The sequence below is a fragment of the Mytilus edulis genome, chromosome 11, assembly GCF_963676685.1.
Source record: "Mytilus edulis chromosome 11, xbMytEdul2.2, whole genome shotgun sequence".
In the NCBI taxonomy this organism is placed as follows: domain Eukaryota; kingdom Metazoa; phylum Mollusca; class Bivalvia; order Mytilida; family Mytilidae; genus Mytilus; species Mytilus edulis.
Window position 1 is genome coordinate 73,525,390 of NC_092354.1, and position 27,464 is coordinate 73,552,853.

The following is a 27,464-nucleotide window of genomic DNA, read 5'->3' on the forward strand; positions in this document are numbered from 1 at the left end:
GTTTAAAAATTCAAGCCCATCCAAGGTAAGAATTTATAGAAAAGTACTTATTGGTGTTCTATCCTGTTACAGCCTTTTCTTACGCTTTCTGAGAATATTTTTAAGTGTGCACCACAGCATTAAGTGTGTTTTTATATCATCTTTTTAAAAGTTATATGTCACAGGAAATACACTTACATTTAATGTGATAAAAAGGACAAAAACTATCGCGTAATTCCTTTCTGTTACGTTCTGTCATGTTACCTGATATTTAAGTATATTTCTAAACCTTTTGTATTGCAAATGCTAAAATAAATAATTGGCATTTGATAAACTATTGCAGGATATACTAGTAAACCACAAATATTGTCTTAAACTTATTCCTTATTCCCATTAGAAACTTTTTAAAATTTATTCACTTTGGTAACAGGAAAGAACTGCATTTGTTTTGTACCATTTTTAAAATAGCCATTGTTTCCTTATTAAACAATTGTTTGAATTACAGACAACAGTTCCTAGATCCCCAATGTGTGTTCTTCGATTTGTGCTATTAAAATACTGGGTCTAAAAAAAAAATTTGTTTTTTCTTATTTCCAAAAATTAGACTTTTTCAGATATTGTCTCATGTAACAAATCATGATAGTTGAGCCACATTACAGTCAGTACTTGATCCTTATTTATCCCTGCGAAGATGAGGCTAAGGATAATATTGAAACACTGTTTGATGGACGATTTTATACTACAATCTATAATCAATCTGACAATGTCAGCCTTCTAATTGCACCCGTCTTACTTATCAGCGGTCAAAACTCTCTGTCGTCTTCATGGGTATTATGTCAGCGAAAACATGACACTAGGGCATATTCACATTAAAGTGACCTCATTGACTGTACCAGACAAGGGGAGTGTTTGGCACTAAAAAATAGTTCAACCCCGCCACATCTATAAATGCCTTTCCCTAGTCAACAGCCTGTAATTCAGTGGATGTCGTTTGTTGCTGTATTGCATATTTGTTATTTGTACATAAATTAGACCGTTAGTTTTCTCGTTCTAATTGTTTTACATGTGTCATTTAGGGGCTTTATTTATCTGACTTTGCTCATTGTTGAAGCCGAACGTTGACCTATAGTTGTTAATTATATATAATGTCATTTTGTCTCTTGTAAAGAGTTGTCTCATTGGCAAGCATACCACATCTTCCTTTCTACATGAATGTACAACTATAACTGTTATCAGCAGCGCATTACTTCATCAATACAATTATTATATAGCACACTTACCTTCACAGTGAAAATAAACACTAAATGTCCCAAATCCAATGTTTGTAGTGATGTTGCAGGTATGTTTTCCATTACACTTGGAATAAACGTCAGGTATGGTATAACTGTTTGTTTGAGTATTGCAAAAAACTGGACATGTCTAATCAATGTGTAATTTCACAAACAATTTGTATTTCTTCACCATGTGTTACAGAGAGACAAGCTTAAAGAAAAGGAAGGGTCGGTCATAAAACACCCTGAATAAACTCATCAAATATGCCAGTACTATAAATACGCCAGACGCGCATTTTGACTATATCAGAACTGATCAGTGGGGTTCGAGTCAAGAGAGTTTTAAAAAAGGCCAACAAATTCCGTTGAAGAGCATTGAGGATAAAATATTCCGAAAGGACTTGTCAAATGAATGAACAGTCATATATTTTTGGGATATGAGATCCATACTTTTGCGAACAATTTTGAGTGTTGTAACAATTAATTCATCAATATTACATAATATAATAATTAAACACAGAGAGTTTGCTTTGTCGTCATTCAGAAAATAGTTATTTCATTTTGTAATTGATATACTCTTTAGACTTTTGATAGTGTTAAAGGTTTTTTTTACTACAAATCAGGATTTACTTTTTCCAGATCAAATTATAGATATAGTATAACAAGGACCATTTTTTGGTCGAGTATGTTAATATCGAAAGACTTATAAATCACATATCACATATCCGTATAGGATTTTTCAATATATGTTCCTGAGTATATGGATATGGATAGTAAACTGCACATTGCTAGAAAAAAAAAGAAATAGTGATGCCAACGTTAAAAACGTTCATAATGTAACACAAATAGACAGAAAATACGATTTTTTTTTTCAGAAAAAAAGATAGATAAAAAAAAACCTGTTAACCCTGTGGTCAAAAAATTCGTACGCTGTTGAAATTGATATGTGTTTTCTTAAATGCAGGTCGTGCAGCTTCATTTTCATAGGATCCAGAATTGTTCATAAGTGGGGGCCCACTGACTGCCTAAGAGGGAACCCGTTCACGTTATGCTTCGGTGATTTCCTATATAATCAACCAAATGTGTACCAGAAAAGGTGGCGCCCCAGACCCCCCCCCCCCCCCCCCCCCCAAATCTACCTCTGGTCTTTGCATCGGAAATAAACACATAATTTTATTCTTAAGCCAGTTGATGGCATGATACGGGTTATGTTCTCCGGATATATTTTATGATGGTATAATACTAAACCCCTAACGGGAGGGTTTGTGGTTGATATTCATATGATGAAGACATAATCTTTCAATCAGTTTAATTGATGTCTGGAGCTACAACAAATGGAAGTTTTTAACGACATTGACTGGTATGCAGCCCTTGCACGGTCGGCCCTGGCTTGCGCCTTTTTGGGCATTAAATAATTTAATTTTTACCATGTGTAATAGACATAATTTAGAATGATAATAAGTTTAATTAAAATTTAAAATAAACAAAAAATTTAATAAATAAATGAATAAAAATATTTGAATAAGTAAATAAATAAAAGAAAAGAATATAAAAATAAATATAATAAAATAATATACAAATAATTTTGTTTAATAAAAAATAAAAATAAATAAAATATAAATAAATAAATAATTAATTAATAAACATGGTGCCACCAGAAGTAGAACAGGAGGAAAGCTAGGCCAAGCAAACAGCAGTGAACGGCAGCAACGTTGTCCTGGTACACCAGCAGCCAAGTAAAGAGCGGATAATTTTGATATGCCAAATTGTGTATGTGAATTTATATGCCAAATATTTTGTATAAACCGAAATAAGCCTAAATTTGTGTATGTGAGTTTTGCAAAAATAATTAGTGAGATGTTTTGTATGCACTATAAAAAAAGATAGGTAAAATAAAATAAAAATAAATAAAAAACCAAAGGGTGTATGTAAATTTTGACTGCTTTTTGTCTGGAGCTGGCATGTCAGTTATATAGTTATGATATAATAAGCAAAATAATAATAAATAATAATAAATACTTTATTTAAAGAGGGTAAAATCTTAGTACAATACTAATCTCCACTGATGCCCTCCTGTGAATAATTCAAAATATAAAATAGTATAGATATATACATACCGTTCTTTTTATGCAAAACAAAGGCGAAAAACATCGAGAATAGGTTCATGAACATATTTTGTTAATGTCAGATGTACAAGATAAATATATGGACTTGTATATAATTGGTAGATTTCATCTGATAACTTACATTTTTAGTTTAGAAACAAGAAATTATAAAAACTTAATTGCGGAACTGTTCTATCGTCAAGTTCTATCTTTTTTATTTGAACAGGAATAATGTTCCAAAGAACTGTACAGGAATATTGAAATGTTTTCTTCATAAAATTTGTTCTCGGCTTAAGTATGAAAAGACAATTATTGTCCGATGAACGCAATGAATATCTTGCATTAACATTTTGGTTATTATTAAATAACTGACAAAGCCCTGATAATCATGTGCAAGACTATTTACGCACTTATACATTAATACTCCTTTGTGATATGTGAAAGTCCTTTGTTCATTTATGTTTCATGGTCATTTTATTTTATTTTTTGTTTAGCTATTAAAGGTGAACTGTTCTGTACTGGAAATTCGATTTTTTTTTTTAAATTACCAATATATTATAATTTTTCTTATCTTTCCGGAAAACAATTATTTTACACCGGACTGGTTTTATTTTTATTTTTTCATTTGAGTTATTTCCCTTATTTCTTTTATTTACACGCGAAAAATCGAGAAAAAACAGTGCATTTGTCAAGATTTGATCGATTTGACTTGACTAGCATGCATAATGCTATTAAAGGTAAGTTTTTATTACAGTTTCTATATTAAACATTGTTTATTTTTATTTATAAATGCTTGTCACGTCAGATAAGAAGGTAAATAAGTAGAAATTGGTCATCTGTCATGGTTCGCTACTCGATACCGACGCGGTGTAGAGATATAACTAGGCACTGCAACACATTAAAATAGCCTTTCCCAGATAGATAACTATTTGCACTCCAAGGTTGTACGATAATGTAGCACTGTGCCGGCAAAAATTATTTTCCCTGGTACCGCCACAGAAGCCTGATTGGTTCGAGCCAGATGAACGAAAAGCAAATGGGACCCCCTCCCCCCCCCCCCCCCCCCCCCCCCTCTATTTTTATACATTGCTTTATTGTTATTTTTATTTTTTTTGTTTTTTTCCTCTGTCATTCTTCAAACTCGCTTGTATATTCTTTGGTTACAAAATTACTCTTTTTCTTGCGCCTACCGGAAGCGTTGAGTATCAATTGGTCATATTTGACAGATCAACGTAGAATGTTGATGTAGAAGGCCTTCCTAAGTCATCTAAGAGCCTTTCAATTACATGAGAAAAGCCAAGGATAAACCTACATAGTATTCAGACATCAATTCATCATTGAAATGTTTACATGCAATGACATGTTTGACATGTTTGATGTAGGCAGAAACTGCATGACTCTGCATGTGGGGTAATGTAGCCAAATTGACCTTCCTAGGCTACTTGTTACTGTACAAGACAAAAAAGTGTCCCATGAAATTGTGTCTTCTTGAACTTTATTTCACAGTTCATCCATTTTTGTAATCTGTGAAGTTTTATTCACTGGACAAAATATCACATTTTTCATGTTTGTAAACTATAAAATAGTGTCTCCCTTAGTCATTTGTTAGTGAAAAATTGTCCCTAGCCCTTGGACATAATTTCAGGGATGTTTTATAAAAATATGCCACAAGGGACAATTTTTCATAGTGAAGCTGTTTTTTTTCTGTCCCTTAAGAAGAGAAATAAGCAATCATTGAAATGTTTTAATCAATTAGTTAAATCATAATTGAAATTTAAATCAAGACAACAAATGAAAAGCAGCTATATGACTTTCTGTGTGATGGTTTATACCCTCCAGAGTTTAATAATAATGAAAGAACATCATTTAGAACATGTAGAAGGAAGGCCAAGCAATTTAAAATTAAAAACAATAGAATTTTTTATATACATGTTGAGAAAAAAACATAGGATCTTGTTCATGTTGTTATACATGATAATCCAAAGATGTAAAAAACAAATCATTGATTCGTACTGTATACATGTATATATATATTTAAAAGCAAATGTTGATTTAGTCTTATTATTTTTGGTAAATTAAATTATTTGGAAATTGGTATTAGACAAGACTTTAATGCAATTAATTATTTGGAAATGAATGAAAAAATATCCAACAAAGGTCAAAATAGAATATCTTTTCAAGGGACATTTTTACACAGAAGTGGACAATATTTTATAATAATTCGGACTTTTATTAAGTTTTTGGGTTAATTGCCCCGGTTTACACATCAATAACCTCTAGAAAAAATGTGTTTAATCCTATAATAAAATTCTGTCCTGGACAAAATTTCACAGGTCCTATCTGTGAAAATTTGTCCATGGGACAACATTTCATAGGGGACACTAATTAATCCTATATAACCTCAATGACCTCATCTGGTTAAACATTTTATGATCAAATGTCATAAGATCTGGAATGAAACATGAACTACATGAACTATACACATGACAATGCATGATACATAAATATTTCTGTTTTTTGGAAATTTGTTTTGAGAGTGTGTTTTCTTATTGATTTCTTTGTCTTTCCATTGTCTATACCTGTTGTCTACCCAAGTTCTTGGATATTGGACTTGTAACTACGTAAACAACAACAAATTTATGTATCATGTATATACATTTGTATATACCAGTAAGGTTTCAGAACAAATTACTTTCAAAAACATGAAACAACCAATACAATAAAAACATCTATTAGGCTAATGAAATGGATTCACACACAGCATTTTTAAAAATGTTCTCAAAACTATCAAAAATTGTAGCATTTAGATAAATTAAATTCGTTAAGAACAGAAAATTAATAAAATCTTGGAAATATATAAAAAAAATTCTCAGTAATTACTATAATTTTTAATAAAATAAAAAAGTTTACACAAAATATCTATTACATTAGAGGTGGCTACAGTCTACTTGTTGTATAAATAGAGGTTCCATATCTGCAAGCCAAAGTATGAGCGTCTGCTCATTTCAAGTTCTAAGCGGTAGTCATGGTAGTAGGAAATTGAACCAAATTTGGGGAATAAGATTTTAAGTGTAAAGTGCAATTAAGGGTATCATGGGTATAGTCTTTTATCTGAAAAAATTGTAAGCATGGTCATAGAGAAATTTTACAAATGTTCAGAAATTATACTTGCCAAGGGTGTAGCTTAGGTATCCAAACCACTGAAGGCACAGATTGTGGCAGGGGGTCTGTGGGTCAGTTATGACAATTATGGTCATTACACCCAGATTTGGGAGTTTGTGAAGTTACTTAAAGCTAAGTTGATTGATTGCTAAATGTCCAGTGGCAAATAGTTTGTGTCTATTCAGGACTAAAAGAAATAGGGTTCGTCCAGGCTGAAGGTCTGGAAATTTGGAAATGCCATGCATTGGAAAACAATGGAAAATAAGGGTTAATATATATTGGATAGGATCGGAAATTTGGCTTTCAGAAGACGACCTACTAATCCCTCTAAGTGTTGTTGTAAGTTTCTTAATATGCATTTGTGTGTGGCATTCTCTTAACACTAGGCATTGGATTGAACTTGGGCCAACAACGAATGAAAAAAAACTACTTCAGTCTAAGTTGAGGTTCATTCAAGTATTTGTTGATAAAAGTGAAATGGTCTGAACCAAAATTCTAGTTTTTAGTTTCTATATAAGGTGGAATATAATGAAATACAGTTCATATACTCCTCTGATTCATGAAGGATGAAAGAATAGTGTACAATGGAGTAATTAAGAGTTTTGGATTCCATCATTCATTTTGTTTTCATGCTTTCAAAACAAACAAAAATAGTCTTTATTATTTACTTGTGTATTTCTATACGACCGCAACATTTTTTTGGGGTTTGTATAAGGCTATGATGTTGTTGTCTGCTTCGTTGTCAATAGACACATTTGGTTTCCGGACAATAACAATTCATACAATAGACAACTTTCGAGTTTGATGCATGTCCGTCAAAAACTCTGGTTTAAGTGAACGTCATTTGTGCGTTTAGGGGCGTCGTCACTTCCATTCCAATGTTGAGCGAGTGGTTGGAAAACTTTAAATCTTTATTGTACGAATTATTTGGCAAATTGAATTCTCAAAATTGACAATTAGCACTGCTGTCATTAGGGAATTGTCTTAAAGTACCTACAGAACAAATATTATTTCTAGTTTATCCTGCACAATGACGATCACTAAGACGCTTGATGAACGTAAATAGTGCAGGGATACAGGCGACCCCCTCTATCTGGTAAATGACATCATAAAAGCGCGCAAAAATTAATTGACGAGTTTTTCCGGTGACGGATGAACTCGAAAGTGGACTATTACACTGTAACATGCAATAAATAGGCAGACTTAAGAATACAAACAATTTACCCCAATGGTTTACAAGAAAGAGTAGGGAAAAAAAAGCAGCCAGTCAATTTGTAATGTAAAGTTGTTTGACCAAATCATATAAATGTACCACATGTACAATGATGTACCATTTAATTCATGGACTTCACACATGTTGCAATATTTAGGGACAGCCTGGGATCGTTTTTAAGCTTAATTATAGTCATTATTTTTTTTATTTTCATGTATTTTGTCCTTCTTATATTTAATGCATCATGTGCATATAACCATGATAGCTAGTGATTAAATGTGCATAACAAATGATTAAATCTTATTTCTGTTTAAAGCAATTAAATATAGTTTTAAAAGATATTATGTACATATTATGGTGTATTGTATTTAGCATGATATGTCAATGTTATGGAAACATTTTTAAAATTATGTATTTGTGTAATGTAAGGTTTCATACATTAAATATACAATATTTAGTACAAAAGATGTTTTAAAGATTAAATAATTTACCAATTTCACCCGTATTTAACAATTTTATGAATTTTAAACATCATAGTATTGAAGAATTTTATCAAAAATTTAAAATTTGTTTGACATACTTTTTAAATAAAATGTATGACTTTAAAATGACATATTGACACTGAATTGGTTTTGTAAGAAAGTTTCATTATTAAATGTACTAAATATTTAAATTTATGAACACTAAAACCAGGTAAAATAAAACTATCAATTTTTAGCACAGTCAAGGACATGGTAGAAATGTCTCATCTTTTATTACAATATGCAGTATTCCCGCTTCATGGTCTTTAAATCAACCAACCAGTTCAGGACTAAAATTTCAATAAGTAAGCCATTAATTGAGTTTCTTGTTTAAAATAAATTATTTGACAAACAGTGACCTACATGATAACTTCTTAAGCAGTCATATACCATGTGTACAGCATCTTTTTCAATGTTTTAATTAGGCATGTTTTTATGCTGTTAGCAATTTTTTCAACCATTGTCAACAGAGTAATCATGGTAATAGAAGAAATAAATTAATTTATATCTCTAACAATAAGCTTTCTGGCATATGACTACTAAAGTTTTTCTGATAAAGACTGTATTATTTTGTAACATAATCATGATAATAAAAAACATTAAGGTGTTACCAAACAAAGAAATAAAATTTATTTTGCTTGTTTAATTTTGATAAAATTGACAAAATATTTACTTCGACCCTTTGACCCTTTGAGAGAAAAATAAAAAATTGTAATAACTGTACCACACACCTTATTGTAAAAATTTTGTTGCATTATTATTATATAATATAGCAGTTTGACAAACACTAATTTACATTTTGTAGATCATTGAGAACCTTAATATTTCCTTGACAATACAACATGAATAAAAGATGCATTGCCAACTGATTTTTACAGAGTTATCTCCCTGTAGTGTTATATACATGTATGTACCACCTTTATTCATCATTTACATAAAAGTATATTCCAGACCAGGTGAGTATTTGGACCATACACGTTTGTCATGACCATATGCATATGCTCATATGGACCATGTAAGTGTTATACTCATTTGGTAATTTAAATGGCCAAACCATATGAGTATTAAGATCATATATATATGGGTATTTTCGATATAGCAGGAACACACGGCTCATTCTCCAAACCTAAACGGCAAGCCTTATTAACTGTCTGGGGTGAAGAAATATTACACACTTGTTGAGTCTATATTTCTAAACAGAACTAGCATACTGGTCATGCAGCATAAAAATCTAATTAAATAAACCAAGTTAATTAATAGGAAGTTCACCTGAAGGAGCAAATATTTGCTCTTTTATAACAGTTTAACTTTTTTTTTATGTTGTAACAATCATGACAATAATCCATTGGTTTCTTTGTAAGCACACATGATATATAGACATGATAGTAGTAAAGAAATAATAGGTGTGTTTCATGTATTTAATCTCTAATTTTCTGATTATCTGAATTCAATTAAAATATCATGAATGAAAAGTTTTTTGTACATTGTATAGTGTATTAATGTGATAAAATTAAATTTCAGATGATCAGGAGATGTGAAGATTAACCAACACAAGTTGAGTTCATTGACAGGATGATTAATGTGAGAGAAAATCAACAAAGAAAGGATTTAAAAGGACAATATTTGAGGTAAAGTTCTTTATGTATATATTTTAACACCTTTTTAAAGTTCATCATACAATATAGTGTTACAGCTTTTTTATACAACCGTGGAGGTTTTCTTTCCTTTAAATATTTTTTTTATGAGCTATTTAATGAACTTGGGCAGTTGGTTGTATATACAGTATCTTAACATGCTTTTAAAAAGAAAAACTTGGAGACATGCTATGATAGATGTACAAGTGTTTCTGCAGCTTTTGAAAAAGTAAGAGTCATTATATTGTTTTCTCAAAGGGCACTCTCAGCATGATTTACTACACTTTAATCATGTTAATGGAACCCTAAATAGTTTTGTGGTAAGAAATAAAGATATTTATATAAGGTTATTAGCTTAATTCCTTTTTGTAATAAAATATCAATTCTTGACTTAGCTGATCAATAGAATCTGGATAGTGCACTGCTTTATTTTAATCAATAGCTCTTTCATGTTGTTATAAAGTTATAAAGCAATACAGTGGTAGACTCAAGGGGTTGGAACCGTAACCCCCCCTTTTTTTTTTACAATCAATGCATTTGAATGGGGAAATATACTGTGGATTCATTATTATCCGTTGGAAACCAATTTTCTTAATTGGTTTTCGTGTGTATAGAAGAACCATGAAATTAAATGTTCAACGAATGACAAATTTCCTATAGGATATTGTATATAGCATGTATAAATTTCGGCAAAACCATGAAACTAAATTTCCACGAAAATAAATGAATCTACAGTAGTTGAAACCCAAACTTTTTCCTCGATTGGGAAACCCCTTTAAAAAATCGCCGCCCCTGCAATCATGGCAATAGGCTGTTTTATCTTTAAGCAAGTTCAGATTAGGAAAAATAATTTTAGAGATCATTAATTTAATTGAAGCTAAAAATTAAAAAAAAACTTTCTTATTTTCATTTAAACGAATTTTACATAATTAACATAACGTGACGGTACCCAGAATGCACCTATTTTGACAGTTTTTTCATCTACTTTTTTATGATAAAGACAAAAATGTCCATTCTGTGTTTATTTTGTAGCCGTATCCTTCTTTATTATAAAGGTACACGTACCAATTTGAATTTTATTCCATATGGTATCATAGAAAAATTGGTCTAAACTGACCTCCAAACCATCAATGATTCTGAAATGAGGAGTACCCAAATTGCATCCATGCTTAAATTCACATCGTCGTAAGTCTAATAACAGAGCTTTTGTTTAATTTCTTCAAATATTTTGAACAATTGGATATTAGTCCATGCTTACTCTTCATTATTTTTTAAGTGGATACTTGTAATTAACATATTGTATTTGCTCATTTTAAAAAGATGACGTTTTGATGACGTCGCATGGCGACGTTTCAGTGAATACTTCATCTGTTGATAAATACTGTGAACATTTTGTGCATATCTAAAAAGTTTTACTTATGTTGAAAGATGTGCTTAGTATCAAATCATAAAAATACAAATTGTTTAGTCTCTCGGAAATCTTGTAAGATTTTCTCTGCTAGTTTTGCTAAATAGGTGCAATTTGAGTACCGTTACGTTAGAGATGTACATGACATTTGCAACAAAATATGATAACAACCAATATGATATTATTTATAGAAACTTCAAGGTTGTAGCCATCTGTTACAACCTTGAGAGATTGTCAGCCGAGTTCAAATATTATATATAGAAAGTTCAAGGTTGTAGACATCTGTGACAATCACCCTGAAACAGTATTAGCAGTCATTGAGGTTATTTATTCTGTGCAACGAACTTAGAATAATTTATACATCTAATATCCTTCGAAGGTTGTATGTATTATTATTATTTAATTTATACCATGTATACTGTACAGCAAATAGAATATATATATATCGAAACATCTAATATCCTTCGAAGGTTGTTTGTAATATGTATATATTACAGCGAAAACAGAATTATCGAAACATCTAACATCCTTCAAAGGTTGTTTGTAGTATGTATATATTACAGCGAAAACAGAATTATTGAAACATCTACATGATCTGTTTTATCATCTTTTGCAGGTTGTAATTAATGGTTGGTGAATGTTTAAAAGTCTCAATGGAGAAGAAAAAGATTGTCAGCATTTGAAAAAGGTTTGTTTTAAAAAAAAACATAAATAAGTAAGACCTATAATTGTTTACTTTTATAAATTGTTATTTGGATGGAGAGTTGTCTCTTTGGCACTCATACCACATCTTCCTATATCTACTAAGAGTTTAACTGAAACTTTTGTATTAGAAATGATTAGGGAAATATCAAATGAAACTACTAAAATTCTTATTATTGAATTGTAAGTTATAGAGATATTGGTTAGTTTAATTTTGAATTCAGTGTTTACCCTCATAACAAAGTGCAGTAGGGTATAATGTGTTTGACCAGTCTTTCAGTCTGTATGATTGTATTTAATTATACCCCCGCTTTAAAAAAGGGGGGGTATACTGTTTTACCTCTGTCTGTCCTTCCGTCAGTCAGTCCGTCCGTCCCATGAATATTTTTCGTTGCATTTTTCTCAGGAACTACAATACAAGGATTTCTGAAATTTGGTTTCAGGATTTATATAAGTCAGCTATACTGTGTGATGCACAGTGTTCTCCCCAGGATTTTTTTAAAGCGCAAAATTCAAGGGCATGTAACATTTCTTTTAGAGGGAACTTAGTCATAAATCATGACATGCAATATAAATTTTAATGCATTGTGTTATGTGTTTAATAATGCAGAGTACTAATGAATTACAAGAATATATATATATCAAATAAATTGATTTTAAACACAAAAGTTATTTATATTCAGTCAATTAAAGAAGTCAAAATATAAATATTCATCTCTGTACTCTCTGCTCCTTCTAGGGTTATTGGTTCAAGATAGTGTTATTTTGTTCCTCAACATTGTCTTTATCCTCTTTAGCATGTTTAGGGTTGAAAACCCCCTCTCATAATAACTTTTGCTTATATCCCTTTAAAATTTCTAAGCCATGAAAACTCAGTGAGCCACTTGTCACTGAAACCAGAAACATGGTGCTTGCTGTTATCACTTGCCATAACTTTAGCTCGGTTGGGATTGGGAGAAGCAATGCCATCTGCTTATAATACTGACGGTGCTGTATAGGTATTCCCCTTTTCATTAGAAGTCATTGGTCTTAAAAACAAAACTTTTACTTCCATCATCTGCCTTTTGCTTAGAAGTCACCCTTTGTTATTTGCAGAGAACATGTTTATTCAGAATTATTAAAATCGAATATGGTTTAGATATTTGGTATACAAGTTTATAAATAAAAAAGTCTTTATTAAAATATTTTAATGAACAGCTGAACAGTTTCCGTAGTTTGACATTACGCTTCCGTGTGTATTATTGTTAAAACCTATCTTTGACAGGTAGATATAAACGAAACTTTACAAATTCGTTAAAGTTAAGACCATTGAAATTATTTACTTATGACATTAAACAGAAGCTGCGGCGATTCTACCCATGTTGATTGGATTGTCACATATTTCCCGACGGACGGATTCGCGATCGATGTTCAATGATCATTTTATTTCTAAAAACATTACAGTTTGAGACGATTTGAGCTTGCAATCAACATTTTTCACTTTCTATTAATTTAAATCACTCCTCGTTATCTTTATTCAAAGTTTATTTTAATTTTTTCAACTACAAATAATCTCATTCATAATTTTCATCGTAAATATCTTTAGCAATGTGTATTCAAATTTATCGCGTGTATATTCAATACATTCATTGGTCATGTATAAATAGATTCTTCTTTTCGACTAATGAAAAAATTCCTTATTTAAATGGTCACGTAATCACACACACGATGTGTAAATACAATGTATTTGCTATCTATTTCTTCAATTTCTGCACTGAAGTTTTTATTTTTTTTAATTCTCTTCTGAAAATACCGATGTTCTTGATGATCATTTACGCTATTACATGATAACATAGTTCGATAAGGCTGAGATAAGCGTGGCTCAGGTAAAACTAATTATCAGTTATTGCGTAACACTGACCGACCTCTCAGCGGTGATCAGCAACTTGACAATTTTAACCAACATTTACATATTTATAATGAAAATGTGAAAATTAACATGCTGGGGGATCAAGTATTAAGAGACAGCGGCCAATTAAGACGCTGCAGGATCTACGAAAATATTATGAAGGTGCTGCGTCACTGCAGCGTCATATCGCCCTGGGGAGAACACATGCGTTTTCAGATTCATCACTCGACAACCTCCTGTTTACCGAACACTTGCATATTTTTACACTATTAATATAATCCACTTGCGGCGGGGGTATCATCAGTGAGCAGTCATGGCAGTAGCTCGCAGTTTCACTTGTTTAGGAATGATTTTCATTGACTTTGAAAAGTCCCCTGTCTAATAAAACAATAAAATATTATCAATTTAGAAAAAAAAACCTATTAAACAAAACATTATTGCACAACTGCTGTTTTACATTTCAACCATATTCAAGGAATAACAGTACTGCAGTTGAAGAGTTGCCACTGTCAATTGTTGATTTGACGTTCACAAATGCAGTTTTACTTGCAATGTATGGGGGAGACAGTAAAACAGATATTTGAGACCGTCAAATCAAAATTGACGGTGGCAACTCTTCAACTACATTACTATTATTCCGATTCTAATGCATTACAAAAAGAAATGATACGTTAAAGCTTGAAAAAATGTATAAATTTGACATACAAACAAATTCTGTGAAACTACATGAATGATTTATGCACAAATACATTATGGCTAAACGTGACGTCATGCAAATGAAAACTTACAAACTGGAGTTTAATATGTTACCTCTACGATTCAAATTTTGGATTAAATTTTATAAAAACCGTGAATTCGAGGTAGGTGTTATTTTATTTTCGATAATATTGTAATAATCATGATAATCGAACATTGTTGATACATCAATTCAAAGTGGTGGGTCCCTCCTTAGTTACACCTGGTCAACTATAAAGATGGCTTTGACAGTAACTTTTAGCCAATGAAAAAAATTGTTACATAAAAATTGCATTAGAATACAGTGTTAGTCTGGACATGCTGGATATCCTAAAATGATAATTATACAATGCATTACCATGATTACATTGTTTTATAAACATTGTTTATATATATTCAAAGTTCTTGTCACATGTTTATGAATGTAAATCATTATATCGACTAGGTTTTCTAGACTGGATTTTAATTATTGACCTTTTGACCCCATAAAATTTTGAACAGGTGTATGAAACCTTTAAGAAAAAATCATTCTATTGACTGGGTTTAACTTAATCTTTTTTAATTGACTTTTAATCATTGACCTTTTGACCTAATAAAATTTTAAATAGGTTTGTAAAATAGTTAGGAATTAAAGTAAATGGTTAAAATTATCATCTAGAGGGAGTCAAAAAGCAAGACTGAGGTATCATGCTTAAATCTCATCAATCTGTTATGGATGAGTGCTCAAAGATATAAGAAGATGTGGTATGAGTGCCAATGAGACAACTCTATCCAAGTCACAATTTATAAAAGTACGGTCTTCAATATGGAGCCTTGGCTCACACTGAACAGCAAGGTATAATGAGCCCCAAAAATAACTAGTGTAAAACCAGTCAAACTGGAATCCAACTGTCTAATCTAATCTATTTAAAAAACCAGAAACGAGAAACATGTATGAACCACATCAACAAACTACTGAACATGAGATTCCTGACTTAGTCAGATGTTCTGAATCCTCTTAGATCTGCATACAACCACATTCATGTGAAGCCAAAACAAATTTACATACTTTTTAACCGGGTTTTCAGGTTTAATTTGATTATACATCAGTAAAAAATTGTGGCTTATAATTATACATGTAATATGGTGTCATCATAGTTGTTGTCACAGTGAATTTAGATTCCTTATCTTGATTCCCATTTTCAGATTGGTGGTCATTAACAAATGATTATGGTCCAGAGGGTCCAAATTAAATTTGGTACTGTAGTAGTTTAGTTTGCCTCAACCAAAGGTTATGAAACTTATATACAATGCTAATTACTAGAAAATTAAAATCTAGATCAAATTTAAGTGGCATCACTTCTACTGTTCTCCAAATATGCCACTTTATAAAATTATATTCATGTGGGGCATCATCTGTGTCCCATGGACAAATTTTTCATTTATTTTTCATAGTTTTTGAAATTCTGAATGGCTTATATCTCAAAAACAAGATAATTATATTATTGAACAGCATTATGTTTATGTCAAGTAAGGTTTCTCAAATTTCTGTTTATTTGACAACACATTTATTTGATATCCTAGAAAAACAATGAATAATTGATCTTTACATTTTTTTACAGGAACTACAAAACTAGCAGCATATTTAAAAAATGGATAAGCCATATGGTTGCCACTTATGTGACATTGGATTTTCTAAGCTGAATGAACTGAAAAGCCATCGTGACAGTCATGAAAATCAGCCAGCTGAATTTAGATTTAGATGTGAACAGTGCCCAGCTTCATTTATTAATAAACAGTTTCTTATAATTCATCAGGCCAGCGCACACACTGAACAGGACACCTCAAGTTCAGAACAAATAAGAAGTTCCAAGGAAGAAAAGGCTTATAAATGTGATCAATGCGATAAAAGTTTTATAAGGGTAGGTAATTTTAGAACACACATGAAATGGCATGAGAATGGAGAAGATCACTTCAAATGTAATCTTTGCAATAGAAAATTCCTAAATCAGGAAAATCTCCTTATCCATGAACGAGTTCATTCAGGAAATACACCATATCAGTGTGGATTCTGTTCTAAAAGTTATTCAACTATAAAAAATCTACGCATACATCAAAATAGAATGCATAAAAACAGTAAGAAGCATCGCTGTGATCAATGTTTTGAGATTTTCACTTCAATGGTCAAACTAAATATACACAGAATGAAACATTTTGATGACCCCACTGATTCAGATGAGTTGTCGGGTGAATCATCTGAGCTAGTAAATTCCACACCTGAACAGCATGTGTGTAATATCTGCAATAAGATGTTTAAAAATAAAAGGTGGTTAGAAGATCACAAGAAAATACATGAAATAACAATGTTTCCATGTAGTTTTTGTGACAGATTCTTTGAAAGTATTTCTGATCTTAAACAACATGAAATAGATGATCATTTGACACACAGAAACTCGTCAAAACTTTCTGAAGGAAATCATAATATTCAATCATACAAGTGTGACATTTGCAACAAAGAATTCATTCAAAAGCCTCTTTTAGATGCTCATGTATTACAACATACGCGCCAGAAGCCTTTTGGGTGTAACTTTTGCTCAAGTTCATTTCAATTTGCCAATGAATTACAAATGCACTTGAGGACACACAAACATCCAAGACCATTTTCTTGTAAACTTTGCCATGCAAGGTTTGGACAGCACAATCAATTAAAAACTCACATCAGACATATGCATACTGGTTTGAGTAGGATTCAGTTGACAAGGTCACCTTCAACGTGTTCCACAGAAGACACATCAACAGAAGACAATGAATCAGATACTGTAACAGTCTCCTCTGTGGTGGATTCTGAGACAGACATTTATGTTCTCGCCACCTCTGATGAACAGGGTATATCTACCGTGTCTACGGATGATGAGGATACAGACAATGAAGCCGTCAAACATTTCAATCCTATGTCAAAAAGTAGGCAAAGAGAAGCTGATGAAATGGGAAAAAAAATAGATTCTTCTCAAAAAGGTCCAGTTTCATTTTTGTTGTTTGGAAAGCTAGAGGATCTTAAACAGAATGAATTTTTATATGGAAATAGAACAAATCCCAAAATTTCAACTCAGCCAGATATCAGTCTGAATCGGTACGACAAATTTGAAGAACATTTTGAACTATGGGAAAATGGAGTAAGTAGTACTGTCAGATCATTTCATATGAATAAAATAAATCAGTCATTACAAGGAAGTTTTAATTCATCAGGTTTAAGTGAATATGGAAGATTGAATCAGGCTGGTGATCAAATGATAGATTTGCCGAAATTGTCTAATTATGCAGGAACTGACAATTTATTATCTTGGCCATCACCACAGCATATCACATTGTTTGAAAACATTGATATAAGTGAATTTTCTGATGATAGTACTGATTCAAAACCTAGAAGAAGGAAATTCTCCGGCAGAAGTATTATGTCTTCTGGGAGCCATATTGGTTTGAAAGCTGTAAACCCAGATAATAGTACTTACATGACCAAAGAAGAGAATTTGGGTAGTGATTTAAGCCAGCTTGACCATGCTAAAAATTCTAACACACCTAACTTTCACTTAAAAAGTGCTATTGATAAACAGGATACCATGCTTAAATTCCATTCTGAAAGAGAAGAGGATGTAAAAAAGGGTGTTTCACATTTTAGTCTACTTCCAGACATGTCTAAGCACACTGTTGCCACTAAAGGCAGATTTACTAAAGATATCATTGGAAATGATGTTTCTTCTCAGTCTAGGATGAACAATCAGAATCTAGAAATGTATGGTATGAAACCTAATGACAATCTCAAGGGACAATTTACTGGAAAGGGGTCAAGTCTCCTTCATGAAAATGTAACTGATTGCGACAGGAAATTTAGTCAAAACATGTCAGAAAACTTATCAGGAAAATATTTCTCAGGCAAAACTGAAATTTGTAAGCAATTTCAACCCAAACTTCAATCAAGTGCTTGTCTCTCTCCAAAGTCTAATTATAGCTCAGACATGTCAGATTACCATGGAAACATTCAAGAAGATAACAAACATAGCCCATTTAAATCCTTCATTCAATCTTACAAAAAAAGGATGTTTCAGAATTCAGACATCAAGAAAAAGATTAGAAATGGTCATCTAAATTCTAAAAGATATGACAGTGAAAATGAAATAAGTTTTGCAAGGCCAAACATTGTGAAAAAAGAAAGTTCTTCTAAAAGAGGTTTTGATAAAACTAGAGAGTCTGATACATGTGATAGTGAAGTTGAAATAAGTTTTAAGAGGCCAAATATTAAAATAACTATTAGGGCACCAAAGGAAACAAATGAGAATGTTGATTCCAGTGATAATGAAATTAGTTTTAGTAAGAAGAAAAAACAAAACAATGGTGTTTTTATTAAAGCTGATAAGAATGTTGAATCCAGTGATAATGAAATTAGTTTTAGTAAGAAGAAAAAACATAAAGATGGTGTTTTTATCAAAGCTGATCAAAATGTGTCATTTTTTCTTGCAAAACCAATGTTGGGGTATTGCAGTTCTGTTGAAGAATGTAGCAGCTTAGATAACGACCTGGCTGATCAGACTACTATTGAAGATTGTAGTAGTATAGATAGCGATGATCGTAAATCAATGAGTAGCCATGGAAGTTATCTTGCTGATGATAGTACTGTTCCTGATGATGATGATACACCAGAGAGGACACCTTCAGAAAATAGTAGCTCATCAGACATAGAAAGCAACTTCGACCATGATTATTTATGGGATCTTGGTTATGAGGGCGAAAACTCAAGCATGGAAAATACCCTCCAGGGTGCTAGTTGTATGTATAGTCCTGCAAGTGGTCAATCTGAGGATGGTAGTATTTTAGATGATGACAATTTAATGACCGATAACTGTTCTAGTATAGAAAGTGACATAGAAATTGACATTCCACATCAAAAGTTACATTCTAAAAGATGTATGAAGAAGAAAAAAATGTGGTTGAAAAGGAATTTCAAATTTGAGATCAGCAAATTTAATAATAGACCTTTTATATCTAATGCCTTCTACCAAAAGGATTCAGTTGACGAATCTAGAGCACTTCGTTCAGCTGTCTCAAAAATTAGAAAAAAATATGGTGAGAATAATTCTATATTAGAAGACAAGGTTGCCAACATTAGGGAAATAGTAAAAAGAAGATATTTCAAGATGAAAAAGAAATCAAGTGCTAACAGTAGTAGAGAAAGTAGCACAAATAAAATTTCTCCTGTAAAGGCATCCCCGTCATCTAATGTTAAACTTAAAAACCATAAAAAAACATCCCCAACGAAAGTCTCTCAATGTTTAAACATGAATAGAATAAGGAAAAAGAAAAATTCTCAGTCGTTAGAAGAAAGTAGTAGAGATACAGATTATTCGTTTACTGAAACCCTTTCTCCAAAGTTAGATATACATCCTATGAACATGATGAAAGAACCAACAACTAGAGCATGTCAGCCTTTAGTGGAGAAAAGGGCAAACAATGGAGATACACCTAGCGTTGCATCAGGAAAAATGCCTGTTATTAAAAGTCCTATACACAAAACAAGATATGCAGAGGTAAAGATAGCAAAGAAAAAACTAAATCATAATTCAGATGTTGGTAGTTCAGATGTTGGTACATCAGAGAATGAAGCATCACATACTGAAGAAGTCTGTATTTTGAGTCCACCCGATATTTTTGACAATTATGTATGTAAACAAGGGCTTTTGAAGCAATCTACTCGGAACATTTCTGAAGATAATCGAAGTGTTAAAGGATCTTCTATAAAAAGTCCGCTATATATAAAGAGTCCAAGATATAAGACCAGATACGCATCACAAAGGCTAGCTAAAAAAAGAATGAGGAATGAAAGAGACAACACTGAATATGCCTCATCACATAAGTCTCAAGGTTCAATTAGACTAACAAGTCCAATACACAACACTGAATATGCCTCATCACATAAGTCTCAAGGTTCAATTAGATTAACAAGTCCAATACACAACACTCAATATGCCTCATCACATAAGTCTCAAGGTTCATTTAGACTAACAAGTCCAATACACAGCACTCAATATGCCTCATCACACAAGTCTCAAGGTTCATTTAGACTAACAAGTCCAATACACAGCACTCAATATGCCTCATTAGGGCCATTCTTTAATTTGAAAAGTCCAATATATAAGACAAGATTTGCAACTCGCCGAATTGCACAGAAAAGAATGGCAATTGAGTCAGGAAAATTAACGAATTTCAATACAAAACAGCCTCCAAAAGGAATTGTTTATGGACCAACACCGACATCAGTAGGAACTATTCAAACAAAGAAAAGAAAACTATCAACAAAGAATGAAGATCTATCAAATGTTACAAAAAACGTCAAAAGTAAGTCACAATCAACAGGCCCAAGAAGTAGACCAAGAAAAAGAGATGATGCTGCATGTCGTAGGAAACCGCCAAAACAAAATGGTCATGTACATAAAGTGCCAATACCAAAACTTATATCACAAAGTAATTTGGAAACCTGCAATACACTTGTAGATCCCACGGTACCAAAAACCCGAAGTGGCAGACCTGTAAAATCTCCTGACAGATATAAAAAGATAAGTGAATGTACTGTGAAATTAAACAGGGTTCCAAGACAAAAGTATACAAGATTACAACGCAATGATTTGCAAAAGGATACCCCATTCCTAGATATTCCAGAGAAAGAAAAGAAAAAGAGCAAAAGTAGAAAAACAAGGAACAACTCAATAAGAAAAACACAGAAAGATTTATCAAGAAACAACATGGAAAACTTTGAAGTCATTGGTATTGAAGAGGCCGAAACAATACTATCCAATCAAATCAGAGAAACTGATAAAATTAGCTTTCTTAATCAAAAAAATAAAACATTGTCTCCTAAAAGAAAGAGAAATAAGTTGAATAAAGAATGTACCAACAATTTGTCAGAGAAGAAAAAAGAACTTGATGAAAATTGCTCTATGAGAAACAAACTTAAGAGACAAGAAAGTTATGATACAAGTAGCATAGGTAGTATAGCAGTTTATGAAGGTGTTGATTTAGACAGATATATTGGCAATGAGTCTTCAGATTCTCAGGAAAATTTTACTAAAAATGGAGGCTGTGATACATACATGTCTGATTTAAAATTATTTGGACGAAATTTAGACATGGCGGGTCAGAAAAAAACTGAGGAAAGAAATAAGTTTGAAAAATACAAAACAGGTTCACAGCTGGAAACATTAACCATGCCGTTGTTACGTAGAGGAATAAATGAAAACACTATACAAATGGCAAATGGACAACAGAATGATAAAATCTGTCAGTCAGAACAAGCACTACCATACAATATACAAGGATATAAGACAGCTGTGTCAGAATTTGTGGTACCCACTGTTGAAAATACTCGTTCTAAATGTAAGGAACGAGAGAAGTTAATGAAAGAAATGCAAATAACACATGATAATGTAAGAGAGGACTTAAAAACAGCTGTTGAAAATAAAAAAAGAAACATTGTGTCAAATAAAAGTGGAAACATAAAACTGAATAAAGGTATGAATAAAAAAGACACAAATATGGGAAGTACTTTTCATCCAACATGTTCAACTATTTATACAAATAAGAATGATAAAAACGCTGACAAAAATGAAGTTGTGAAACCATGCATCATACAGAAATTGAAAGATAAAATGGGTTCAATTGTTGGAGATTTGATGAAAAATAGTTTGAAGAAGAACCAGGCAAAGGAATCATCAATACTTAAGGTACCAGTTTATAAGAGAAACAATTATTACAAAGGTGCCTACGTTCCATTGGACAGACTTGATAGTTAAATGTGTTGTTCCTTAACACAACATGTTTATAAATGTGCATGAAATTTATTAGCAAAAGTTCTTCAGGGATGTATAAAAGAAATATGTGTTGCTGCTGATGCTCAAAGAATGATCTTTTTATGTGTATCAACCTTTAATAAGTGATAGAAATTATTGTGTTATCTTCTAAGTAAGTATAAGTTAAATCCTTTTCATCAACGATTCCAATATCTTTTCTATAAGTGAACTTGTTTGCATTAACTATATGGAGAATAAAGGCTTTTTCCCCTGGAGAAGAATCCCAATTTGAAAAAAAAGGCTTAAAATTATTCCAAAAAAGACAACTTTTTTCCCAAACAAATGCAGTCTTAGTAGTAATTGTGCATGAATACAAACTGAAAAATACTAATTTTTCATGACTAAAATGGCTATTTGTGCAGACTTGAGGGTCTATTTATGTATCATCACTGATAATAAGGGGTCTTAAAAGAGGGTTTACCTCTACAAAGGGGGTCTGCAAATTGAAGTTCCATACAAATTCATGGTTTATTATAAATTTTCCAATTTGATAAAAATGACGCATATTTTCCCAATAAAATAGGGTAGAGGTAGTTTTGAAAAAAGCCAACAATAACACATGTAACACTGTCTATGATATCCTCAGACAGGACACTTTGACACTGTAGTCTAAATACAAGTTTGAAAATCTCAAGATAGATACTCAGGGAAAAAAAGTGTTTTTTACATAATATAATATGATAATACATGATGTCCATACACTGTATTTATGCAGATTTTTCGTTCTATATGTGTTTTGTATTAACAATGTTTATATAATTTAAATTGTTGTCCCAATGTTAGAGTGAGATTTTGTTATCTGATAAACATGATAAATGTATTTGTTAATGTACCATACTGGACAGTCTGATAAATACATGTATCTGCTCATATTTGTTTGAGATTTTTAGCCGTTCTTTTAAAGCGTTTAATATATTTTTTGGTTGTTATTTATCATGTATATATCATGCTTATTATGATGACTTGTAAATAATTTTTTGAAGGATTTTGAATTCCATTACAATTGTTGTATTCCTATGCATATCATATCATTTTCATATATTATATTATTTTACATATGAATGTATTTTTGAACTTGTTAATTTTAAATTGTTTGAGCTCCTCAATATTCATGTTATTGACATTTATCATCTATGGATACCTAAGAAGGACTAAGACTATTTTTGGTCTCTTTTCGTTAAGTGGATGAATGCTTGTTTTTATTTAAATTGATCAGTATAGTTTGTCATTAAACAGAAACATTTCAAATCAGTAACTTTGCTAAGAAGAATTTACTTTTCATAAATGTTACCCAAAAAGTTTGACCAGAATGTTAATTATACCTAATTAAGCAACCTTTTTTAAGGAAAATGTCTCCCTCATACAGATCTTTGGTTTCATCTTCAATACTTGCACCTTTTCAACAACGGTTCAAATTATTTTTAGGATCATGGTCAATTTAATATATCAAGAATTTTTTATTTAGTACATTAGGTTTGAAAATTTTTACGCTTATTGTATTGAATAATGTATCCATTATATCCATGATATCTAGTATCTTGATTTGCATAATATTAACTTTTTATACATGTGAATTAGTTATAGTTGATTTATTTGTTGATATTCTTTTATTTGATATAATATTGCATAGCCATACAGTAACATATGAATCATGTTTTACCAGTACTTTTATTTTCTATAATTATAGTTTGTATTCAAACACAACTGATTGTTCTTTTGATAATTGTGTTTTGTTTAAATGCCATTGATTAGCAATTATTGTTCAGGAAATTTGCCATAAATTATTTTAGTGCCATAATTTTTTCCTACAGCTAAAAAATACAGTTTTTATTATAATCTCATTTGTATTACTATTTAAAAATTATTTTCAGGAATGTCACATTATTCTAGTACTGTAATTACAGAAAATAAGTTCATGGTCTAACATTATTAATGTGATTAATGCGCCATGATGAATATTTATTCCCTGAGGGTATCACCAGCCCAGTAGTCAGCACTTCTGTGTTGACATAAATTATTATTAATATGGTAATAAATATAAATTAACTGTTTACAAAACTTTGAATTTTTAAAAGTACTAGTTTCTGGTCCTCAATGCTCTTCAACTTCGTTCTTTATTTGGCCCTTTTAACTTTTTTTTATTCGAGCATCACTGATGAGTCTTTTTTCTTAGACCAAATGCACATCTGGCGCAAATACAAAATTTCCATCCTGGTATCTATGAGGGTTTATTATTTGCAGTGTTAAGAACTCACACTCTGATATATAATTTGTATATCTGTATCAGAGAAATGCAATAACTAATCTCACATTTTGTCAATTTTTGTCAATTTTTCTTATATCTCAATTATTATCATGTTAATGCATGCAATAATTTCTGTATTTACATTTATTGATTCATTTTACCTGAAATTTATATCATTACATTTTTGCACAGAATGCATAATGAAATGGACATTAAACTCATGATCTTTGTCATTCTGTGCCATGCCAATCTTATGATTCTTTGTACGTATAGTTGTGATAATATTGATTCTACTGACACATTATTGTATTTAGATTGTTGATGCTCAATATTGTTTACATGTCAAATTGCAATCGCTTTGTCCCTATGTTGAATTTCTTAGCTTTTACACTTTTAATTTTTGGTACCTCTGATAAAAATAGGGATACTATTATTTTTTATTATAAGTAATATGACGTTTATATATTGTGAAATAATCATTGTTATGTATACTCATATTCGTAATACCGTCTTCACCTCATTTCATAAGCTCATATGATTAACTTAAAGTTTTCATGACTCGGTTCCTTTCTCAGATACTTTAGGAAGAAAAAATATCACCTAAACCCTATTTCCTTAGTTTACATTACGTTTTGGTGATTAAGGAACTTTTTTGAAGATACTCTAAGCACATGCCATCTTTATTTATTGCATGAAATGGTTTTAAGCAAACGTGTAAATTATTTGATATTTCAATATCACTTGCTGAAATTGCTACATAGTTTACTATGAAGAAAAATAACATAACTTTTATAATTATTTGAAATGATAATTTAAATGAACGAATTTCACACCAAATCATAAGAGCTGCTTTCTGATAGGCTGTATGGTTACAGAAAAATATTTTTCTTTATTTTGTAATACATGTTATATGCTGTGTTAGTTTGTCGGACGCAATTTGTGATTTTATTTTTATATTTATATTTTACTCACTGATGCTTATTTTTATAAAACTTATAAATATTATATATGCATCATTTTGATATACATGAATTCGTTGTCCTTTTTGCAATCGGGAAGTAATAAAAAAAAGAATATCAAACTACATAAGTATTTTAATGGCCACACTGATAAAAAGTACAAAATAATGTTAGTAATAACATCAGTTGAAATGGCAGTAAGTAAAAAAAACGAAAAAGACAAACAAAAGTCGACAAGAGTAAGGGATGAACATATGTGCAAAGGAAAGTAAGAATTTCTTTCTCCACTTGCGACACTCTTTCAGTTAATCATAGCAAATTAAAAATTTGATGACCAGTTGTTGCACATTGTGATGCCCTAATAACAAGGGAACAGCTTTAATGATCTCAATATCTCTATTATTATTTTTCAAACCTTTTGGAAATATGTCGACTAATTTTTAAATGTTTTAATATTTAATGAAGTGTGCCTATCTAAGTGTTAATTGCAGTACGAATTTTTCATTGCACAAGGGAAAAAACACAATATACAATGTAGATTGATAGTAGAGAACTTGCCGAACAGACGTATTTAAAATTTGGTTGGCGCAAGTTCAACAAAGTAATATTACTGTCTTGCTTGACAGAGTCAAAAAGGTAGACATAAGTATGCTGTTTCTGTCGTCGGCAGCAGCGGCACCATTGTATGAGGTTGTGCTTTTTTGTTAATTTCTTGGACCCACCCTATCAGTTATGACTATCCACTATAAGGTCAGTTTATGGGGAAACACCAGTGGTACATTTATGATAATTGGTATGCAGTTGTATAAGCATTGACATATCTCATTTCCATGGAGATTATTTGGCCCCGACTCCTCAGTCATGGTCTATTGACTTCGAAACTTTTGCTTAGTTTTTGTCGAGCCTGCAACTTTTGTTGCAGAAAGCTGGACATAGGGATAGTGATCCGGCGGCTTCGGCGGCGGCGGCGGTGTTAGCTAACGTCTTAAAAGCTTTATATTTTAGAAGGTGGAAGACCTGGATGCTTCATACTTTGTATATAGATGCCTCATGTTACGAAGTTTCCGTCAGTCACATGTCCAATGTCATTGACCTCATTTTCATGGTTCAGTGACCACTTGAAAAAAAAGTTGAGATTTTTTGTAGTGTTGAATTCTCTCTTATTATAAGTAATAGGATAACTATATTTGATATGTGCGTACCTTGAAAGGTCTTCATGTCTGTCAGACAGTTTTCACTTGACCTCGACCTCATTTCATGGATCAGTGAACAAGGTTAAGTTTTGGTGGTCAAGTCCATATCTCAGATACTACAAGCAATAGGGCTAGTATATTGGGTGTATGGAAGGACTGTAAGGTGTACATGTCCAACTGGCAGGTGTCATCTGACCTTGACCTCATTTTCATGGTTCAGTGGTTATAGTTAAATTTTTGTGTTTTGGTCTGTTTTTCTCATACTATATGCAATAGGTCTACTATATTTGTTATATGGAATGATTGTAAGGTGTACCTATCTAGCGGGCAGATGTCATGTGACCTTGACCTCATTTTTATGGTTCAGTGGTCAAAGTTAAGGTTTTGAGTTTTGGTCTTTTTATCTAATACTATATGCCATAGGTCATCTATATTTGCTGTATGTAAATATTTTATGATCTTTATGTCAGTCGTGCAGATTTTATTTGACCGTGACCTCATTTTCACGGTTCATTGCACAGTGTTTTTTTTATTTTTCTTAAACTATAAGTAATAGGTCAACTATATATGTTGTA

At 31.5% G+C, this 27,464-nt stretch overlaps 1 protein-coding gene across 2 annotated transcripts; it reads left to right on the forward strand.

Annotated features, from left to right (window-relative positions):
- Positions 1-3,978: 3,978 nt before the first annotated feature.
- On the forward strand, positions 3,979-25,821 carry LOC139496247 (uncharacterized). 2 transcript variants are annotated; one of them, XM_071284741.1, is made up of 5 exons: positions 3,979-4,092; positions 9,773-9,879; positions 11,910-11,981; positions 16,220-20,510; positions 20,574-25,821. In XM_071284741.1, exons 4-5 carry the CDS (start codon positions 16,250-16,252, stop codon positions 22,433-22,435), a joined length of 6,123 nt encoding a protein of 2,040 aa, XP_071140842.1. In that variant the 5' UTR covers positions 3,979-4,092; positions 9,773-9,879; positions 11,910-11,981; positions 16,220-16,249; the 3' UTR covers positions 22,436-25,821. The 2 variants fall into 2 exon arrangements, with proteins under 2 accessions (XP_071140842.1, XP_071140841.1); XM_071284740.1 differs by having other exon boundaries at positions 3,983-4,092; positions 16,220-25,821.
- The last annotated feature ends 1,643 nt before the right edge of the window (positions 25,822-27,464 follow it).

What these genes read in the sequence shown, in the direction of transcription:
- LOC139496247 (XM_071284740.1), top strand. Translation starts at nt 16,250, where the DNA reads ATGGATAAGCCATATGGTTGCCACTTATGTGACATTGGATTTTCTAAG.